The sequence below is a fragment of the Lagopus muta genome, chromosome 7, assembly GCF_023343835.1.
Source record: "Lagopus muta isolate bLagMut1 chromosome 7, bLagMut1 primary, whole genome shotgun sequence".
Taxonomy (NCBI): domain Eukaryota; kingdom Metazoa; phylum Chordata; class Aves; order Galliformes; family Phasianidae; genus Lagopus; species Lagopus muta.
In genome coordinates this window covers 22,309,800-22,330,665 of record NC_064439.1, presented here as the reverse complement: position 1 = coordinate 22,330,665, position 20,866 = coordinate 22,309,800, and the positions used below count along the sequence as shown (strand labels likewise).

The window sequence follows — 20,866 nt, the reverse complement described above, 5'->3', positions numbered from 1 at the left end:
ATCATAGAAAATTGATTTCGTTCTCATTTTTGCTAGGTTTCTGATAAAAAAAAAAAAAAGAAAATGTTAGATAGTATATTGAACTTCCTGGGTTGTGCAGAACCAGCCTGATCCTTCAAACAACATCACAGCATTTCTCTAAGGTGTTCTTAAACTCTGAGCTAGAACAGTCCCAATGCTTCATGAAGTACCACTGAAGCAATCGCTTCTGACTGTAGTAGAACATCCTTCACAGCAAGAGAAAGGCTTTGCAGTGCCAAACTTAATAAATTTTCACAGGAGCAAAATAAAGTTGGCAATGTGACAAAATAACATTGATAACTCAAAGAAATCACTTAAAAGCAAAATGTTCAAAATATGCAAAGGCTGGATACAGAAGCCTTTCATATCATTAAAAAAAATATTAAAGTAGTTGGTTTCAAAAATCCTGTGCTATAAGCTCAGCAATTAAAAAAACATATAGAGTAGTTAACATACGATATTTAAACAATGCAACTTAAATACAACTGCACAAATGTTTTCTCCAACTCAGAAACACACACAAATCACAGTCTACTGCCATCTGTGCTTGCCAGTTAGAAACCAACTGTAAAAATACAAAACTATGCAAAAGCAACAGTTGCCAATATCCCCACACAGCGCTTGTCCATCAAGTCACTGGCAACCCCGAGCCTGTATTTGTAACAGAGACACTGTCTTTGCTTACTAATTGTCTAATGCATAGGAGAGTCCAGGCTGACGTTTTACGTTTTTATAAAGAGTGGTCTTTTAACACTGAACTAGAAAACAGAAAATGTAAAGCCTCATGAAGCCATGATTCTAGTGCTTCTAGCAATGGGATCCTAAATATAAACTATGTGCACTTCTGAGTACTAACAGACTGAGTTATATTCTGATGCATTTATGTATGAGATAACAAGTAGCAGAATGGTTACATTTATTTTGCAACTGTGGGGAAAAAAAAAACCACTAGAAAAAAAATTACTTTGATCAGTTTCATGGCATTCAGTACAATAATTTGAGTAGGTTCTCAATAAAATATTTAACCCATTTTTCCTATGCAGATACAGTTACATGGACACTATTACACAAATTAAAAAAATATACATTATCTCCCTTAAATGTAGTAATGAAGGCAGCACCCCAAATTAGAGATCCATTTTGGAAAGCAAAGAAAAAGTGAAGCAGTATTAGGAATGATCTTAACTGATTGTCATTTTGCTGCCTAATATTAAAAATGATAAATCTGTTGCACTGATAAGATCACTTCCTTTAAGGATGCAGTATAGAATGGAATAACAGAATAAGTAAAATCTGAATTGCTAAATAAGAGTATGTGCATTTAAAATATGGCTCATGCCATCAGCAAAGAAACACAAGATAAAAAAACCCACACAATATATGCTGCAATGAAAAAATGACATGGGAAGGAATAGGAAAGCCGCGAAGGATTGGCTGTGCTGGTTTCCAGCAGTCCACAATCAGTATTCGACCACATCAGCCCATTACCACCTGGGATGACAGCCCTCGTACTAGCAGATATGAAAAAAGGCACGCAGAAACAAAATTCTAATGATGCTTCCCAGTTGTTTGCTCTTTGGTGAGCTGATCGCTGACAGCTACTGTGAAACGCAGAAAATACATCATTTGCTTAGCAGTAACAAACGTGGCCTAAAAGACTGAGCACAGCATTGGAAAGTGACATAATTTTTTCCAAATTTGGATAATAACACAGGCAGAGTCACAGGTGTGCAGTAACAAGAAAACAAATTTCCTCATAAATATGGTGTTTTTTGGAATGATAACAAGATGATTGACTTCTCCCTACGGGCAAAATACATCTATAATGTTAACAATAAGCATCCTAGAAAAGACTGTAAGAAAAATGACAAACACTGATTCACCAAACATTATATAAACAAGTTCCTCAAATCTATTTAATGGGGATATAAATATGACCACCTTCATCACTCACTGAACACTGTCCATTTTTCACATAGAATAAGGACAGCTTCTGTTGGAAAGAACTGTTGAAAACAAGTCAAGCAATACTACATCTACATCCACATAGCCCTCCACCTGATAGTTCTTTACTTTGGAATACTTTACTTTGTAAACTCTTACTTTTTATTCCTAATGTAATATATTAATGTTCTAAAAGAAATCAAAGCATGTAACACTTGACCACCTTTGCTGGATATGAGATGATAGTACTCAAACCACTGTAAGTTCTTCTTTGAGAAGTATTAACCTATTATGAGTGACTGAATTTAATACCACACCACTGAGGTTTAAGCAACCTGTCTCCTATCAGACGCTCAGACCAGACTAGTTACAAACCTGAGCAACCCATCCTTCCTGTGAAGCTGGCTCTGCTGTGAGGGGTTTAGGCTACATCCATCAGTCTCATCTAACTTAAAACATTCCATGAATTCAAGGTAGGTCAGGGAATATATTTTAATTTTTTTTTTTTTTTTTCTTAACACTGAATACAATGTTAACTTTGAAAAGTTAAGAAAACTCTAAACAGGGGATACGCGTACATGCATACAAATGGCAGACATTAATTTGTTGGTGTTTGTTAATAAGATAACACTGAAGCAAAAGAACTCTATGTAGATGAGTATGCAAGGTGCTGGTGGAAATCTTAACACTTTAAAGATACAAAGGACTCAACCTTTGGACAGCAAATGTACAGAGCCCTGTTTGCATGAAGGAATCACTGCCCCCCAGCAGACTCAGCACAACTACAGGCAGTCCGGCTTTGCCCTCGCTGGTATAAGCAAACACATAACACAGTATTCTGTACTTCTAGCTCCAATCTGGGGAATACTGTAACATCTTCTCTCCCTTCTTCAACTTGAAGTTCAATCACAAAACAACCCTTTTGTTTTAAATCCATGAAGGATGCTGTAGACTACTGTTCCATCCCAGTATCAAAATGAAAACTTGAAATTCCTCTTTTTCCCATTGGGAATGGGGGGGCGCAGCCCATTTCTCCACACTGTCAAGATCTCTCTGAAACAAAGTCCTTTGCTTCAATTCATTAACTGCTCTCTCTAACTTTAGTTCTGAACTTGCTGAAGGCACACTCTTTTCTCCACTTCGTTAACAAGAATATCAAACAGCACTGGCCACAGTTTCAATATCTGAAGAACACTGTTGGACACCAGATGGCTTCTGTATTATCACTCTGAGCACAGCAGTCCCAACAGTTGTCTAACTTTCCTTGCTACCAACTCATCCAAGACATCCAGCTACATTTTGATTGCAAAAAGGTTATAAAAGATCATATGTTTTCCTACAGTCAAGATAAACAACAACGTTCTTTCCTTGTGCACTCATCTCATTGTGGAAGACAATTAACTTGCATTTGATAAACTATCACCCTTGTACCCAAAATCAGCTTCCAGATCTGTTCCATATTCTTCCCAAACACCACAACTAGGCTGACCTTCCTATAGCTCCCCACATACTCCTTCTTGACTTTCTTCAAGACAGGTTTGATGTTTATTTTCTCTGCTCCATTGGAATCTCCTAATTACTATGAACTTTCAAAGATGAGAGGGAAGAGCCTCATAATGACAGCAGATGGCTCTTGCCAGGATGATTGGATACATCACGCTCAGTCCCATAAATTTTTGTACGTCAGATTTGCTTAAGCAGTTCCCAGCTTGACCTATACTGTACACAATGCTTCATTCACTCCAACTCTGCCATTACACTTGGGGACCTGGGAAGTCCAAGAACAGTCCTTATCATTAAAGACAGAAAAGTCCTTGAGAACTGCTTCCATGTCCTTTTGTAACCAGATCATTTGTCAGGATTACGATGAATTCTAAGCCTTTTCACAGGGTTTGCCATTCACTTCAGCTTAGTGCTGCACGCATATAGCCATGCATTCTTTCCACAGACAATAATGAAGTTACTGAGTGACACAGACCTCTTAAAGACTGTGCTTGAAAGACCACCTACTTTGAGATGAAGCCATTAAAAAAAAAAAATAAAACAATTCTAAGAACAATTTTTCATTTAGCCCTAACCACCAAATGATTATTATAACTAGATGAAATCTTTAGTTTGCTTGTATGATGACAGCAGTGTCAAGAATCTTAACACCACAGTGACTTTCAACAATAAATTCTGTATGAATCAGCCCTACTTACCTAAAGGCACTCTCATATCAGTAATTACACAGATCCCCAGGGACCGTATTATTACATTTAGACTAAATAACTCATTTAGACACGTCTGTTTCTTTTAAAGAGGAATTTTTTCAAGGACTTTGAGATCTCCTGATTATAAGCAGTCTTGCTGCTCATGGCAGCCTTGGTTATGGTGTGTTAATGAAGCTTTGTTATAACTTCCAGAGGGCCAGAGTTGGGAGAACAAGCAGTTTCTCAAAAATTATTAGTACTGATTAGAATCCTACAAGAAGAAAAAACAACAACAACAACAAAAACAAAAAAAAAAAAAACCAAACAAAAATTAGGAGAATGCTGTAGTAAGACAACAGGCAACACTGCTTCTTGTAGGATCTTAATCAATACTCAGTGCAGTTCACTCTTCCATAACACTCGATGCATACACAGCTTCAAATTCTAATTCATTAACTTAAAGGACTACCATAAGTGGAGCATAAAGCTTTAAAGATGCAGAGAGATCGAGGCAGCTAAGGACAGGCATAGAGAGAATTTGCATCTAAAGAGGCTTTGTCCAGACTTCTCTACGTAGCTAATGGAAGAAAAACATATAAGAAGCATTTGTCATTTCTGGTTTGTGTTGATGCTACTAGAAAGGAGCTGTAGCTGGCTGCATATTTTCCCTGACCAGCAGGACTCCTGCACTTCACAGCAGTGCGTATTTTTCTTTTCTCCTGCACTGCAACATTTAATCTATATGCTAAATGAAGAAGAGTTTATTAGAACTTGGTTGAAAAGAGCTGAAGAGAGCATTTGTTGGAAAAAAAAAAAAAAAAAAACCAACACATTAATAACTCATTTACTTTGAGTCTCTGTGTACTGCTTATATTACCTTGATTTTTGTAAATTCAACCTTTTTCATCCTAAAAGAATATATAATGGCAAAAAATTTTACTCTGCTGTAACATATTTCAGTTGTATTTATGTAGAACACATAAATAGAGCTTTTTTCTACTTTACATGTCTTTTCCTTTCTGAAGAAAAACGTAACAAAATGAAAATCTCTATCAGAATTATTTAAAAATCAAAAACTGAACAAACTGATTTAAAGATAGAGATAATACATAAAAGAAGAGAATAAAGCACAATAAGACCTGAATATTTTTGCTCATATTTACTTTCTCATTAACTAAGAAATCTGAAGGAAGAGGATTCCCTCAGAACATATAGGGGATGTGTAAGCACAGCTTTATTAATAACCAGCACAAGACTATCAGCTTTTTCAAGTTGACAAGCGACATGAAGCTGATACAGAATTTGCAAGGTTACATCCTTGGCAACAAGGCAATCAGCTTTTCAGCTACAGATCAGCAGTTTAAATTCTGTTCAAGCTAAGCAAGGAAGGACAGGCATTCCTTGTGACGTGATGACATCGAATCAGTTACAGAGGGCAATGTTTTCAGAAAAATTAGTGCTGAGATGTCCAAAGTAGTCTGATCTAGCTTTAGGAAGTTACTGGAAGGAACTGTGGCAATCTCTGGGCTCTAAATCTGGGTAGAAACTAAAATTTATAATTTCCATTTTGTAACAAATGAAGGTTGGGTTTTCCTTTTTTTTATTTTTAATAAATTATAAAACAGTGCTAAACAAGTCAAACTCATTTTCTCCTTCTGTTTATATCACTCTTACACGAATTCATACCATGTGGCACATCTGAGACTGAATGGCCAGAGCAAGAATGAATCCCCCAGACACAGCAGGTTTGTGAGAAAGCTCCCTGAGAGAAAGTGCAGACGAGAGGGAGGAACCAACTGTACGAATTTCATGCTCAGTATGCAAGAATTGACAGACATGTACCATTTTGACAGGCTTATGTTATTATTATTTTTTTTTTTAATAACAAATTGCTGAATCGTGAGGGAAAAGTGGGCTCACAAAAGGCACTGATATTGTTCGGAGGAATCCAGGCTATTTGTCTACGAACTTCACTTTTTCTTCCCCCTTTCTTAATTTAAATGCAAAATTCAATTCATAGAATGCATTCTGAGTAATGAAGAAAACCTAGGAAACACATCGCCCCTTGATGAGTCTTGTACCAGGAATTCCATTCTCTCTAAAACACACCAACCCACGCTTGCTGTCACAACATAGTACTGAACATATGAAGGCAAAGTTTACTTATTATTTTTGTACAGCATTGCTTGCAGTGGTAGGTATTTCTCCTATATAACATTTAAGTGAAAATACGTATTCTCAATGTTAAGTCAGCTGACTTTGGCAATACAAATGGCTTTAAAAACATTTAAATAATTTTCTCATGCTCTGTAGTTGGACACATAGGATTTCTTCACAGAGAAGCATAAGTGCAAGGACAAGTAAAAGCTTCAAGAAACAAACCAAGGATAAAGATATAACCATTTCTGTTAATTTATAGCCTGCCAGGAAAATCAGCTTTGAGTAAGTTCTTCAGCAACTTATTCTATTCATTGTATTTTATCAGTATTTACATAGAAACACAGTCTTAGAATTCCAACTATAATGCCTCCTCAGCTCTCCACTGGTCTTGGTTCTTTAGATCAAGATTCTAATTTTAGCTATACACTGCAATTTTGCCCTACCAATAGTTTTCATCAAATGCATTTTTTTCCCCTAGAAATATTACCAAAACACTATACCATCCTTTTAGAATTATTATCCCTAATTGTGGAGAGTTGAAGAAATTTCTTCAAGTTTTGAGGTTTAGGAGCATTGTCCAAGAGATCATGTTCTGTTTGCCTTGTGATGATGCAACAAATTGAGTTTATTACAATTGTGGCTGAGCTTGGTGTTTGGTTTCCAGACTCTCACAGACTTTTGCTCAGCTCACAACTATTGAAAGTGTTCTTCCTGGAAGCTTTTGCTGGTGTCCTGATGAAAGCAGGGAAAGTGGAAGTATACAGTCTCTTTTTTTAAGACACCAAGAATTCTAAGAAATCTAAGCATTTTACATATATTTCTTTTTTCACTTCACAACACAAAATGTCAGGCTCTAAAAAAGTCATGTGAACAACGCAGATTAAGATTTCTTTTCAGAAATGGAAAAATAAGAACCATCAACAAAATATGACATGCCAGCACTTTGCAGGCAGCATGCAAGTATTTCATCATGATAAATTTCAATCACGTTTCAACATAACAGTCAAAAGACTGCAATTACCAGATGAGTTTTACCGTGGTACACTTACCAACACAACTGAGCACATTTGAAGTTTCACACTACTTCGTACCAGTAAATAAGTGATCTAGAAACTAATATGTAGAAATACATCTAACTCCCTAGTTATGGGACAGACAGTTAAGACAGCATTTTCAGTCCCTTAATTAGGACTCCCAACAAGTGTGTTACTAGTACATAATCTTATAGTGTAAATAAGCTAGAACAACAAAGTTGCACCTGCTTCATAAGCCTTTTTTTTTTTTTTTTTTTTGTCCTCATTTCCATCAGATTTTTCACTATCATAAGCAGTAAGATGTGATAGTATTATAGTAACCATGTCAATCTGCAGTTAATATCTGTGTATACAAATATTTAAAGGAACCTATTTCTTAGGATATTTCCTTGCACTGGAGGGGGGAGAAACAGACAGAAAACCACAACCAACCAACACTAAAGGAAATAACCAACCAAAAAACACCAAAACAACCACAGAACTATTCAGGTATCTTTAGTAAAATCTACATATGCCAAAAAGTCTGATCCATCTCCCTTGAAATATCAGATGTACTCAACAGAAAGCACTTTAGGAGGAATTCAAATCGGCACTCACACTTACCTTCAAGTCAGTATAAAAATTTGTCTAGACACTGTTATAAGCAAGGGAAACAAATGTTGCAGTCGCCTCTGTTTTGCTATTGCAACACCCTTACTAAGAAAATAAGTAGCTGGAAAGCCGACCAAGGAGAGGTCTAGTGTCAACATAAAGAAATGCTTGAATATAGGAAAAAAGCAAGTTTCTCCTTTCCTTACTGCAATGCTTTCTTACCACACATGAAACAGCAAGAAAACATTCTAAATTGCCATTTTTAAATGCAATTCCTTGTTTCATAGTGTTTCTAACAACACTGTGTTGCAAATTCTTTCATTTTCTTGTAAAATTCACTGGGAATCTTAGATTAAAGTTCTGTGTTCTCTAGATCAGGTATAGAAAAAAGGTTATTTTGGATTGATATTTACCTGTATCATAAGAACAAAGCATTTCTTCAAGCTCATGCTACCTTTCATCACTACCGTATGGCAGACAGGTAATTTAGAGCTTTGTATAAAAGGGTAATTTAAGATGAATAACTAAACTCCGTATTGAAAGCTAGAATAGATCCCTGGAGTGAGGAAAATGGGGCTCAAACCTACGAAACTGCAGAAAAAAAAAAAATGGAGAACACACCTAAAAAAAGGAAGAATCCTAGCAGCCCATAAAAGAACTCAAGTTCAGTACTTCAAGTCTTTTTTTAACAGGGATCCCATGAACTCCTGAAGAAACTTGAACACAATCAAGAAAAATTTAACTTTTCTCCCATTGTTTTTTCAAAAAAGAAACAAACAAACAAAAATAACCAGAACACCCACAAAGGAAAACTGAGAAAACGGTGTTCTATTGGTTGGTTCTATTACCCCACAGAACAATTAAGTATTAAAAAAAAAAAAAAAAAAAAGAAAACAAAAAAAAAAAACAACCTCAATTAACTTTTCTGCCATTACAGGATGAATTTATGTCCCAAATACAATTTCACAAGGTTACCCTTCAGTCCGATCTTTAATTGAAGTTTACGCATTACCCTAATAACAATGAATTATACAAAACACATTTTCATCTCAAATTTATACAAATGATAAAATGCAAAGACATTCACTGTTCTGAACTACAGCAAAAAAGTCCTTCTCTCACACGTAGGCAATTTCTGCCTTATCTACCTTTACAATAAGACACTTTATCTCCAGGGTAACTCAGAGTCCTTGCATCTGTGACACACACACAAAAAATATCAGTATCTGATTTTCTCTGTGACACAGAAATCAGTTCTTAAGCTTAAGTACATTCATAATCAAAGTACACACAGACAAACCTCCTACTATTTGCATTTAGAATTGACAGACATGCAAAAGTGACTACTGAAGCCTGCACAAGATGAAGATGAACCAAAATAACAAGTTTGAAAGGACCTGGGAGGAGAAATAGCTTAAAGACACGCAAGAAGAATGCCTAGGAATGAGGCAGGATCCTCACAGCTTTGTGAAGATCTTTAGGTGCAAGAAAATTGCTTCCCCCATATAAACAATCTTAAAAGCTCTTTTCTTTGTTAGAGCACATTTTCATAGTTTCACTATGAAATATAGTTTCATATAGTTTATAGTTCATATAGTTCACACATAGTTTCACTCTGCTGCTTCTTTCTAAACAAAGAGATAAGGCTTTCTGAGATCACATCTGTTGAGCAAAAGCTCACCCACACCTTTGTTGGTCAGCCTGCCTTCCCCTTCCATTTCTTTCTCTCTTGTCCAGCAGTACCCATACAACACCTTCAGATACAGACGCAATCCAGCATCATTCCCTTTCTGAAGGCTGCCAACCCATAAAGCTGCTTTCCTCCATCGTTTGTAATGAGAAACAGCAACGAGTAGGGCTTTATAATGAAATTAGCACTTCTTGATAAGGTTGAATATAATTTCTTGGTTTAAGAGAAAAGCAGAGCAAGGAAATGTAGACCAAAAACAAAATTCCTCCTGCCAGGAGTTTGTTTAATCGTTTTTGTTCAGGTTACTGAAGGCAGACGGGTGACGAACAAAATGAATAGTCTGTACCTGAAGGCAAAAGAGGACATGTTAGTAGGCCAGCTCTTTCACAAAAGATAAGGTTTCAATGTATTTAATTCATTTTCTGTGATGAAAAGCTCTTAATAACCAGTAAGACACTGCTTTTTTTTTTTTTCCTCCTTGAGTAAACTGCAGGGAATTTAAAAGGCTGTGTTTTATAAACACAAACTATATGTTAAGTTCTTCTGGGGGTTTTAAATTAAAGCTTTAATCACTGTGGCACATAATTATTTAATGTTTTGCTTTAGTCTTAAACTTAAAACACATGCACAAAACAAAAACAACAAAAACCAAACACCTGGAAAAACAAACAACCCAAGAAAAACATTCAACTCAACAGCTTTCTCTAAGAAATCCAAAATTTCTCAGCCTGAAAAGGCCAGAGATGAGGATGTTAAACCTTCCTCTGCCCTGAAGACAGTAAGATGTATGAAAGCAAATTGCCAACATTCTCAGACTCCTAAGCAATGCTGCTCTAATGACATATATTCTCATCTTCAGACACCAGAAAACTGCATGACCAGAAGACAAAGTCTGCAATTATTTCTTTTTATTGTTCGATTTGTGAAGGTGGCTTGTCAGATTTGTTATATAACCTGTATAAATTGTCCACTGAGTGCCATCATTGCTTCCCAAAACTACTTCACTGCCCCATCTACTCAGTGACTCATGGTATAGATAAAAAGCATTCACTGCAGTCACAGCATCTCATCTGTGCTCAGAGCAGATATGTTTAATTACATTTTAATTACAGTAGACAGCTCCTTATTTCTTAAGACTGTTCAACAATTATTGCATTTTTTCAAGCACTACAGCAAGAATGTATTACATATACCCACAGAGCTCTTGAAAGTTAGGACAGCAAGTAATGGAACTCACTAACTGCAAGTGAAATCCTAGACCAACCTGCAGAATCTACCCAGTAAATTAATGTCTTCACTCATCCACCTCCCATAACAAAAACAAACAAAATAAAAAACACACAAAAAAGCATACAGCTGAGGGTGAACCCTCTCTACTCCCCTTCAAGACTGTAAACTGGACTATTCTCTAAAATTTGGTGTTGATGGTTCTACATCTCTTATTTTAACCAGTTTTAATAGCTGCGAGGTTCAGTGCCTTGCAGAACAGTGTGGCAGGAATGCTTCTGTCATTGCAAGACTATAAGATTGTCTGCCTTTAACATAATTATATCTATACAATTATATACATATATAAATAAAATGATATACTAAATATATTTATGAACATGAAAATATTTTATTTAAAAAATAAATAGTCAAAATCCTCACGCATTTTCTTACAGAGGAATCAGAGTCCTCAACATTTTCATTCTGAAACTAGCAAACTACTGTGTACAGATCTGGAAGGTGATCAAAACATTGCAACATCCTGATACGAAAGCTAGATCCTAAACTGCTAAATAAATACATAAAATTAACAAACTCAACCACCACAAACAGTATCCTCTTTAATGTTACATGAGATTTCCAAGCAAACTGATACATACAGGCATGCACACGTATAAATCAACACGTTCAACCACCAAGCCCTTGTCTTTCGCAGGATCAGGTGTACCTACATAAACTCAGGCAGTCAACAATATTCCAGAATCTCTTAGGCAAGGCACACAATACATCTGACTGATTTCTGAGTTCACTGTGTTTTGGGGGCACTGATCAACTTCACAGCATGCATATATACTTCTGCTGCTGGCACAAATCTCCCTTCTACCACAGCCAACCCTGCTTCCCTTAACTAGCCAATCTGACACACACCTTTCCTGGATTCTGGATTTTCTTGAGCCAAGATAATCAGTTCAGGCTCTAAATAAAGAAAAGCTTGTTTTGGGAGACTGCAGTTCTATAAAGGCAAAAAGAGACCATTTTAATTTAAGGTAAACAGACATTCATCAACTCCGGGTTAATACCCAGCACATTTATCATGTAGCAAAGGATGGTGAATGACTACAGGTCTGGAAAAGAGAGCATATAATTAGCCACATTTGACTTCATGCCTCCCTTGCTATCGCAGGTTTGTAACAGACAGAATAATGTATGCTTCAACTTCACCAAACCTCTGTTATGAAGCAGTCCCAGAAAGTCAGCAGATACACATAAACGTTGGTACAACTCTATCAAGAGCTTATCCTATTTTTCAGATGACTTCCCGGGTAAGGCTGAGCCCTATTCTGTCAGGCTGGAGCACCCTTAGCACCATGTAATCAAGGTATGATTCACAATGCTGCTTCTCATTTCCAAAAATACTACAAAGAAGACTCCAAGGAAAATTCCATTGCAAAGAATGCACTTGTGATAGACTTCTCTGCAAAAGATTTGTGTAGGGAGACAGCATCATACGAAGACATCCAGAAAAACAAAGCTCATACAAAACCAAACTTCACAGCTAGTACTCAACACTACGATGAGAAAATCACCTAACAACTGTTTTCCAGAAAAACCACACTGCTTAACACACACACACACACACACACACACACACACACACACACAGTCTTGGCACTACTTTTAAAGAAAAAAAAGACCTAGGAATCTAAGTCCCATTTTTGAATAATAACTTAGCAGTGTACTTACCATCTCCACTGCACCCCTCATTGGCCTTCCTACTCATCCCACACTTACTATAATGTCCTGTTTATATTTTAAGTTTAGATTTTCCTAGAAGAAGCATCAAAGTACCTGCAGTATAGCAATGGAACATATATTTCAACATGTTTTTCCTGCTATTTAAACAGCTTTCAATGTGATCAAAAGTTTTTTGGATGCTTGTTGCTGTATTTTGCAGAAAATATTCATGGGAGCAAAGCAGTTCTGGGACTGACCATGAATGTGAACGTGCCTGTATCCTTGAAAAAGAGAAAAGCAGCTGCAGTAGCAACTCCTGCTTCCATTCTCCACTAACACAGTTCCCTCTTTTCTCTCTTCAGCAGTAACACTCGTCACTGGAAGACTGAGACGCAGTCTCCACTGTACAACACATTTAATTACACTATTCATGCATTTAAATAAAAAAAAAAAAGAGAGAGAAGAAAAAGGAGGATAAACAGTGTAGAGAATGCCAGTGCAATATCTGAAAAGCTAACAGTGCTTTTACAGTCTCTTGTTATGTAAAATATGTATAGATTTAAAGAGTTGCAGTGATTTTAACCACAGGGGAAGCCTAAAACCATAGGATATTAAAGTGTTCAGGGATATATTTCTTAAGTTTCAACCAGAAAAGGCTAGAAGAAGGGCAACAATAATGATGGTGTCCCTAAAGTGTAAAATAAGTTACTGAAATGCACACATGCCTTTTCTCAAAGCAAGCAGGAATATAAAAAAGCATGACCAGCACATCAAGGAAGGTGATCCTTCCCCTCCTCTGCCCAGGAGTACTGTGTCCAGTTCTGGGCCTCTCTGTTCAAAACTCATAGAGACAGTCCAGCAGAGATGGATTAGGGCCTGGAGCATCTCCCTTATGAGGAACAGTGGAGACATCTGCAACTGTTCAGCACAGAGAAGACTGAGGGGGGAATCTTATTTACAAATATCTAAAGGGTGGAAGTCAAGTCAATAGGGCTAGGCTCTTTTCAGTTGTGTGCAGCAATAAAACAAGGGGCAGTGGGCAGAAAAATGGAATATGGGAAGTTCCATATAGATATGAGCAAGAACTTTACTGTGAGGGTAACAGAGACTAGAACAGGCTAGAGAGACTGCTCTGGAAATAGGAGATATTCAACAGCCACCTGGAAACTTTTCTGTGTGACCCACTGTAGGGAACCTGCTTTAGCTGGGGGCAGGGCTCAATGATCTTCAGAGGTCCCTTCCAAACCCTGCAGTTCTGCGCTTCAGTAATATAGGGGTTCCCTCTTGAGCCTCAACTTCTGGTTCACTCCTCAGAAATTGTCAGTAATTTTCCATGTTAACACCAGGCCAATACAAACAAAAAAAACCTGGTGATAAATTATTCATTGTGCTTTGAAATATTAGCAAATTTACTCCCATTATTCTCTCTGTGAGGAAGAATCAGCCAGCCTACAAGCTTCTGAGTGCACTGCTGCTGCCACTGCCCGGTGCCTCTCAGCACAGTGGCACCGCATCCCTGCCATGGCTGGGGCTGAGCTGAAAGACCCTTCAGATCCCTTCCAAATCAAACCAGCACATGGTTCTTGTGGCACTTAAACACTGTGGGGGGTCCAAGTTTTCTCCAACAGGTGTTCCTGTTCCTTACAGCTTCACTCTACCCCTGTGCTTTTGGAACATCCTTTCAAAAGAAGCAGAAACAAAAGAATTGCCAAGTTTTTTGCTAAGGCAGCATAATGCTTCACAGCTCAACTACACACCCGTCTCCATCGGCTACATGCGCAGGCCAACGACGCTATTTCACAGCCGGATCTTCAGACTGCCCTTCCCTTTAGGCTTTAGCTGGGGGTGATTCCAGCCACGCCGGGTACATACGTGAGTTACTAGCGTTACAAAGCTCTGATCTCTGTCACTCAGCAACAATCGCCCGAAGGGACCAGACGGTGCCTGATGTCAGGGTACTCATTTTCACCTGATTTTCCTACCGCCATCGCTCATCATGTCCTGCCCCCGGCCACGCAGGCGCTTCCCCTCAGGCTCCTCCGGACCACCGGCCCCCGCCCCGAGCGGTGCCCGCGGCACATCGCCGGCGGCAGCTCTAATCCCGGGCCCTAAGAGGTATTAATGCCGCGCTCAGCAGCAGCTGCCGCTTCTATAAACTTCCTTAAAGGTTTACAGGGAGTTGCCCGAGCTTAAGGGGCAGACGGGAGGATGTCTCGGTCAGCCCTCCTCCCCGCCCCGCCGCGGGCTGCCACCTCCCGGCTCCGTCGCGACACCTGCGGTCCCGCTGAGCCAAGGCGAGCTGAACCCACGGCGGGAGCTGAGTGCGCGCCGGAGGGCGGCACAAAGCGCATCCTCCGCTGCTTTGTTCGAGGCAGGTCCCGCTGTAGCCCCGCTGCGCCCCGCAGACCGCGCTCCCCCCAGCCTCCCCGCCCCCGTCGAGCCGCAGCCGCCTCCCACCTTAGCTTTGCCAGCCTCCAGCTTCTTCAGCCGCTCCTCGTCCTCCATGGCGTCTGTGCGGGGAGAGCAGAGCGTTATGGGCGGCGGCAGGCGGGCACACCCCCCTCAGCCGAGACACGCGCAGCTCGCTGTCCTTTCCTGTCCCGTCTCACAGCGACGACAGCTGCCGTGGCGGAGACACCGGCGCCGCCATCTTCATCTCCACGTAAACACGCGGCCGGGGAAAGTGACGTGGCCGCCAGCTCCTCCTCCCGCCGCCATCCTTTCCCGCCCAACCGCAGCGCCTCCGGCCCGGGCTCAGTCCACTCCTGCCGAGCCTGCTCTGAGGCGACGGCGGCGGCGGCCGTGCACCGCTGAACCCCACCGCCGGGGGGGAGCGGCAGGGGCAGCGGCACGGCACACCCCCTCCACAGCCCTGCTCGGGGTGGGGGGCTGCCTCTCGCACAAAGGACCCGTGTAGGGAAGAGCCTGCTGCTTGGCGTGCCTTTAATGTCTGAGCTAACGCTACCCGCGCTCTGCAGCGCTGAGGTCTCGCAGGTCCGCCCTCTGTGGCTGCAGTGCTCATCTTGGCAGTTTTGATTCTCTAAGTGTTTTTTCTTGTAGCTACATGTGGCTCAGCTTCACGTAGCATGGATCTGAACCGTGGAGGGATAGGAACGAGCTTTGTGTCATACTGCGCAAGGCTGACAACAAAGGATGTGCAATCCCCCTGCTTGAACCACCGAGCACACGCTCATCGTGTCACAGAAGTTGAAACAGTTGTGTTAAAATCAATGGGGAATTTGACACACGGCTATTAAATGCTAATAGGATTTCTATACCCCATCATTCGATACAAAGCAGTATTCTTTGTATTGCTTAATTTTTGATTAATATCGTCCCCTAAATGTGCGTCTTGCATAGTGAATAGCAAATTTGCTATTCACATGCTTGCTATGTGCTTTCTCTTTTGGTTGCTCATGAAGTCAGTTCCATTTCTGGTGCTGTGATGAATGGCTCTGTCTCACACATTCCTGCCAAGCCTTTTTTGGTTGGTGTGTAACAGCTGCATGGGAGCAAACAGATACTTCCTTCTGCATTTAGAACAATTCTACTCCATTAGATGCAGAACCGAAAATCTTTCTGAATGTACTTAGTTCTCAGCCTTGGTGATCTTTTTAATGCAATTCACATTTTCCACTGATTTTTTTTTAAAGCGTAAAATGTATGTGCTCATTAAACATACACCTTTCTTTAGCTGAGTTTTCTAGCAAAGACCAGATGCGCTCCAAGAAATGGCGAAAGAAAATATTATTTGCACATTATTACTAATCAAGACAAAAAAAATAAAGACTTCCCTGCCTGTATCGCTGTCCAAGTGAACTGAACACACAGAGTTTGTTTAGTATTTCCCATTCCTCCTAAAAGATATAACATTTCATAGAAAAGCCTGAAGTCATCTGCTGATATATCAGTACATATATTGTGCATTTCTGTGTTTTAAAATAATATCCTCAATCTTCGTTTGAAAAGGAAATGAAAAATATTATTGCCAAAAGAGAAAATCACCATCCTTGGCAGAGAATTACAAATGTCTTCCATTACACTTTGTTTTATGTTTAAAACAATGATGTGTTTCTGTTCAGGTTCTCAGTCCTTGCTATTTCACTGCAGGAAAAGCATGTTATAGAGAAAAACACCAAGTGAAACTGAAATTAAGAACTAATTAAGGAGGAAATATTTTCATTGAAATTCAAATGTATTTGAATTCTTCCCTTAAATTTGTGTTCCCAGTTTAATACAGCCAAGTATGCAAGGCCTTTGCAAATGTAAGTGGTTCCTCCTCCCAGGAATTCTGAAGGCCCCTGAGGGAAAAATAAATGAGCTGTTCTGTGCAGATGACATTCCTTTGGGCCGATGGAGGCTGCTGTCGGAGAACTAGCTGTTAGGTGTCAGTAAAATTTCACACATGCATGACACTATGCTAGTGAATTCTTGATCAGTAAACACCGTATTTAGAAGATAATTACAAGCTCCCCAAATCCCATAATTAAATGGGTTCTTGAGTTAATGCTAAGAATTGATGGGCCTAGTTTTCATCTCACAAGCTTTATATCCATGTAATTTTAATGGATTTTAGTTAAACACCTAATTCACAACAATTAACTTTCTAATACTCATTGAATTTACACCAGTTAAATGTGTAAGCTGATTTTATCAGTACCAGATGGGAAGTGAAACATTTCTATTACAAGATAAAAAATGTAGGTCAGATATTCTCCCAAACAAATGACTGGTGTTTAATCCCTGGCATGTATTTACATGTGAATATATGGGTTTATTGGAAAAGTTCATTAAAAACTGCTGTGAACAATGAATGTGAGAACTAGGTTTGGGTTACATTGCTCTGTAAAATGACAAAAACATATTTACTGATGTATTTCTCTAGTGATGAAACTCTACCTGCTTCATGGCCCTCATTTACTTTATGCACTGTTCAGTGAAGATGTGCCTGGTGGTACTCATAAGGGCACTTCAGTGGACTGCAAGGCTTCAAGATGAAGCCTACGGAGAATGTGTGATGAAAGTCAAAGTTCTAGTTAGGAAATGCAGTTCTGTCCTTGTCTCTTGAAGTGAGAAGCAGAGAGGGATACCAGATCAGAACAAGATGCTGGAAGATCACAAGTGTAAATAAGATGTAAAAATTACAAAATATCACACACAGAGACTGATGATACAACCTCTAACAGCAATGGTTCCGCTGTGCCCCAGATCTGCTGCTCATAACCTGCCTGATGGGGTAATATTTTCAATTATTGTGAACATTAAATGATCAAGTGATGTGAAAATAAGAGGTGCCTCCATCTGAGAAGTGACCCTGCCAAAGATTTTATTGATCAGGATGTGCTTGTATTTGTGTTCATTGAATCTAGTGAGGCACTGACTGTGAGTCAGAGCCTCACTGCTTGCTTCTCAGACACTGAAAGCTTCCCCACTGATCTGTATCACAGGCATTCACTCAAAACATGCATAAAAGTCAGCTTGCTAATATGCTTCAGTCACACAGAGAGTAAAGTCTAACACGTAGAAGTGTTTTTATTGTTTTCAAACTTGAACATTTTTCTTCTGCTGAAAGGAGAATAGAATAACATACAAAAGTTGAGAAGTTTATTATCTGACAAATTGTAAGCTCTATGTATCTTTTTTTGGGCATATTTGAGTAAGTTCCCTAGCATTTAATTAATTAAGATATATGCTGTTGTATTTGGTTGCTGTTCTCATATAAATAGTGGAGCTAGGAAGAGGCAATACTCTAGCTGAGAAGTATTGTGAGATGAATAATTTATTCTGCAGGCATAATGTACCAAGGTAGGTAATTTGAGTAAGCTTGTAACTAATACAGCTAATTAATTAGGTAACCCAGAAGCATCAAATTGCCTTCTACCACAAATCAGTTGTTTGTGTTGGTTATAATGTAGAGCTGCTATGAGAGAAGCACAGAATGGCTGATGCAGGAAAAGACCTCTGGAGGTCGCTTGGTCCAGCCCCTGCTCAAGCAGAAAAGAGCTGGTTGCCCTTACCTATTATAATGCTTGTAAATCAAAATTATTTGTCTTTACCTCAATGTAAGCTTGCAGAAAGAATGTGAGATTACCTTAATGACAGTCTTTCCTCTGCTACAGTCTTTTATGCCAGCTCTCTCTTATCACCAACTCTGCAGCTTTTCAAGGGATTACAAGAAAGTTGGAGACTTTTTACCAGGGCCTATAGCAATAGGACAAGAAGTAACAGTTTTAAGCTAAAAGAGGTTAGATTTAGAATAGAAAAAAAGGAATAAATTATTTACTGTGAGGATGATGAGACACCGGAACAGATTGCTCAGAAAAGCTATAAATGTCCCATCCCTGGAAGTGTTCAAAGTTAGGTTAGATGGGGCTTTGTGTAACCGGGTATAGTGGGAGGTGTCCCCGCCGATGTTGGCATGGTCCAACTAGATGATCCCATCCAGCCCAAACCGTTCTATGATTCTGTGGTTCCATAATTTCATAACCTCCTGTTCCAGCTCATGCCCATTGCCCCTTTTCTGTCTCTGTCTTCTTTGCACCCTTCATATTAATGTACATTGGCAAGATTCCGCCTGAGCCTATCCTTCTTCAATCTGGACAGCCCCAGCTCTCTCCCAGCCTTTCCTCACAGGAGAATGTCCCTTCATCATCATTGTGACCCTTCATTGGAATAACTCTAGTAGCTATATGTATCCCCTGCACTGAAGGGCCCAGAAGTGGGCCCTGTACTCCAATACGTGGCCTCATCAATGTGGAAAAGAGTCTAAGGACCACATACCTCTACCTTTTGGCAGTTTAGTGTTTTCCTGCATTTTAAAAATGAAGGAATTTATAACTTTAGCATAACGTTTATGTGTTTCAGTGCAATGTGGAATGGCTGATTTTCCAGTCTGAATATTAGAATGTTAAGTCTGAATATCTGAATATTTTTGAATGTATGAGGGCTGCTCCAAAAGTAATTTCTTCTATTTTATTATGTTGTCCCACAATGACAGAGGCAGATGTTGGTGGTATGGCAGTAGAGATTGAAACTTCCCAGAAATATTCCATAGCATTTTGTTGCTGTGTGACAGCAGCAGAGGGACAGTCTTACAAAATGGCATCTGACATGGAAGTGTGTACGAAGCAATAGTGTGGGATTGAATTCTGCTAGGAGGAAAAATGGCATCCTTTGATTTTCATCAATACTAGCTGAATGTTGGCAGTGACAAACAGTGGATGTGAGCACAACCAGGTGTTGGGTGGTATGTTTCAGCACTGTCAACAGTGACGTAAAAGTCAAGACACATTCTGGTCATGCACAGCTGCCACCTGTGTCAATGCAGATTTCTAGAAGCACGCAGGGTCTGGTTCATCACTAGTGAAAATGTATAGCTAATGGTGGTGACTGTCGAAAAATAGTGTTCTGTAGCTGAGAATTTGCTCTATTAACTAGTGTTACTGTGTTCTTTTTCTCTCTTCAGTTTCCATGGAAATAACTAGGAGGCATTACTTTCAGAGCAACCTATGTATTTAAGACCATTCATACGACAGACAAGCATTCACGATACTTTGCAGAAAGTTCCAGTGGCATCTGAGATGAAGCACTCAGTGAATGAGAACACGATCACAAAATCTGAATAGCCTATAGCTTCCTATTTTAGTAAATACTTGAGTGCTGAAATTGAGGAGATTTTGTTATTTGTATTTTAGCAAGTCTCAAAATACACTGAATATGTAATTGCTTTCCTAATGAGAATTAGTCCTAAATCTTCGTGTCATGCTAGGGGCCATGCCTTTTTTAGCATTGTCTGTGGGGGGAAAAGGAGCTGGCACGCTGGGTAATCCCTTAATAACTGGCAAGTACAGTGAGTTTCCTGAGGCTTAACTTCAATACGTACAGGCAAATCTTATTCTACTACCTCAAATACAGAGTACTCCAGACACAGCAGAGCTGGGAGGAATGTGCAGCACTTCCAGCAGCAGTGTACCCTGCTGACAGCCTAGCAAAAGGATTTATTGTTGAACTGCTGCAAAAACATGATGGGTGCACTGCAAATGCAGGCAGATCCAGTGCACCAGACCAGTGTATCGGTAGGAGGGCCTGCCGTACGGTCATATTCCCATTCAGCTACTCTTTACCCACAAAGAAACCGTGCATCGAGACTGATTTGGTAAAAATGAGCAAAATTCTATAGAAGCCAACAGAATTGTGAACTGCAGGGGCTCTACAACATGCCTAATCGTTCACTTCTGGCAAGTCTAAACAATTTTTCCCCCCCTCTTTTCTTTTCACTTTCGGTTGCCATT

The 20,866-nt window shown here is 39.5% G+C and overlaps 1 protein-coding gene across 5 annotated transcripts in view; it reads right to left on the bottom strand.

Annotated features, from left to right (window-relative positions):
- The window catches only part of AKAP9 (A-kinase anchoring protein 9), a 102,117-nt gene extending 86,853 nt beyond the window's left edge, over window positions 1-15,264 (bottom strand). For 4 of the 5 annotated variants that reach the window (XM_048950308.1, XM_048950309.1, XM_048950310.1 and 1 more), the window contains exon 1: window positions 15,033-15,262. In XM_048950308.1, coding sequence (XP_048806265.1) covers window positions 15,033-15,080 — 48 coding nt within the window. In that variant the 5' untranslated portion in view covers window positions 15,081-15,262. Of the gene's footprint in view, window positions 1-15,032 lie in introns of all 5 variants that reach the window. The other variant, XM_048950312.1, reaches the window with a different exon arrangement.
- Between the last annotated feature and the right edge of the window lie 5,602 nt (window positions 15,265-20,866).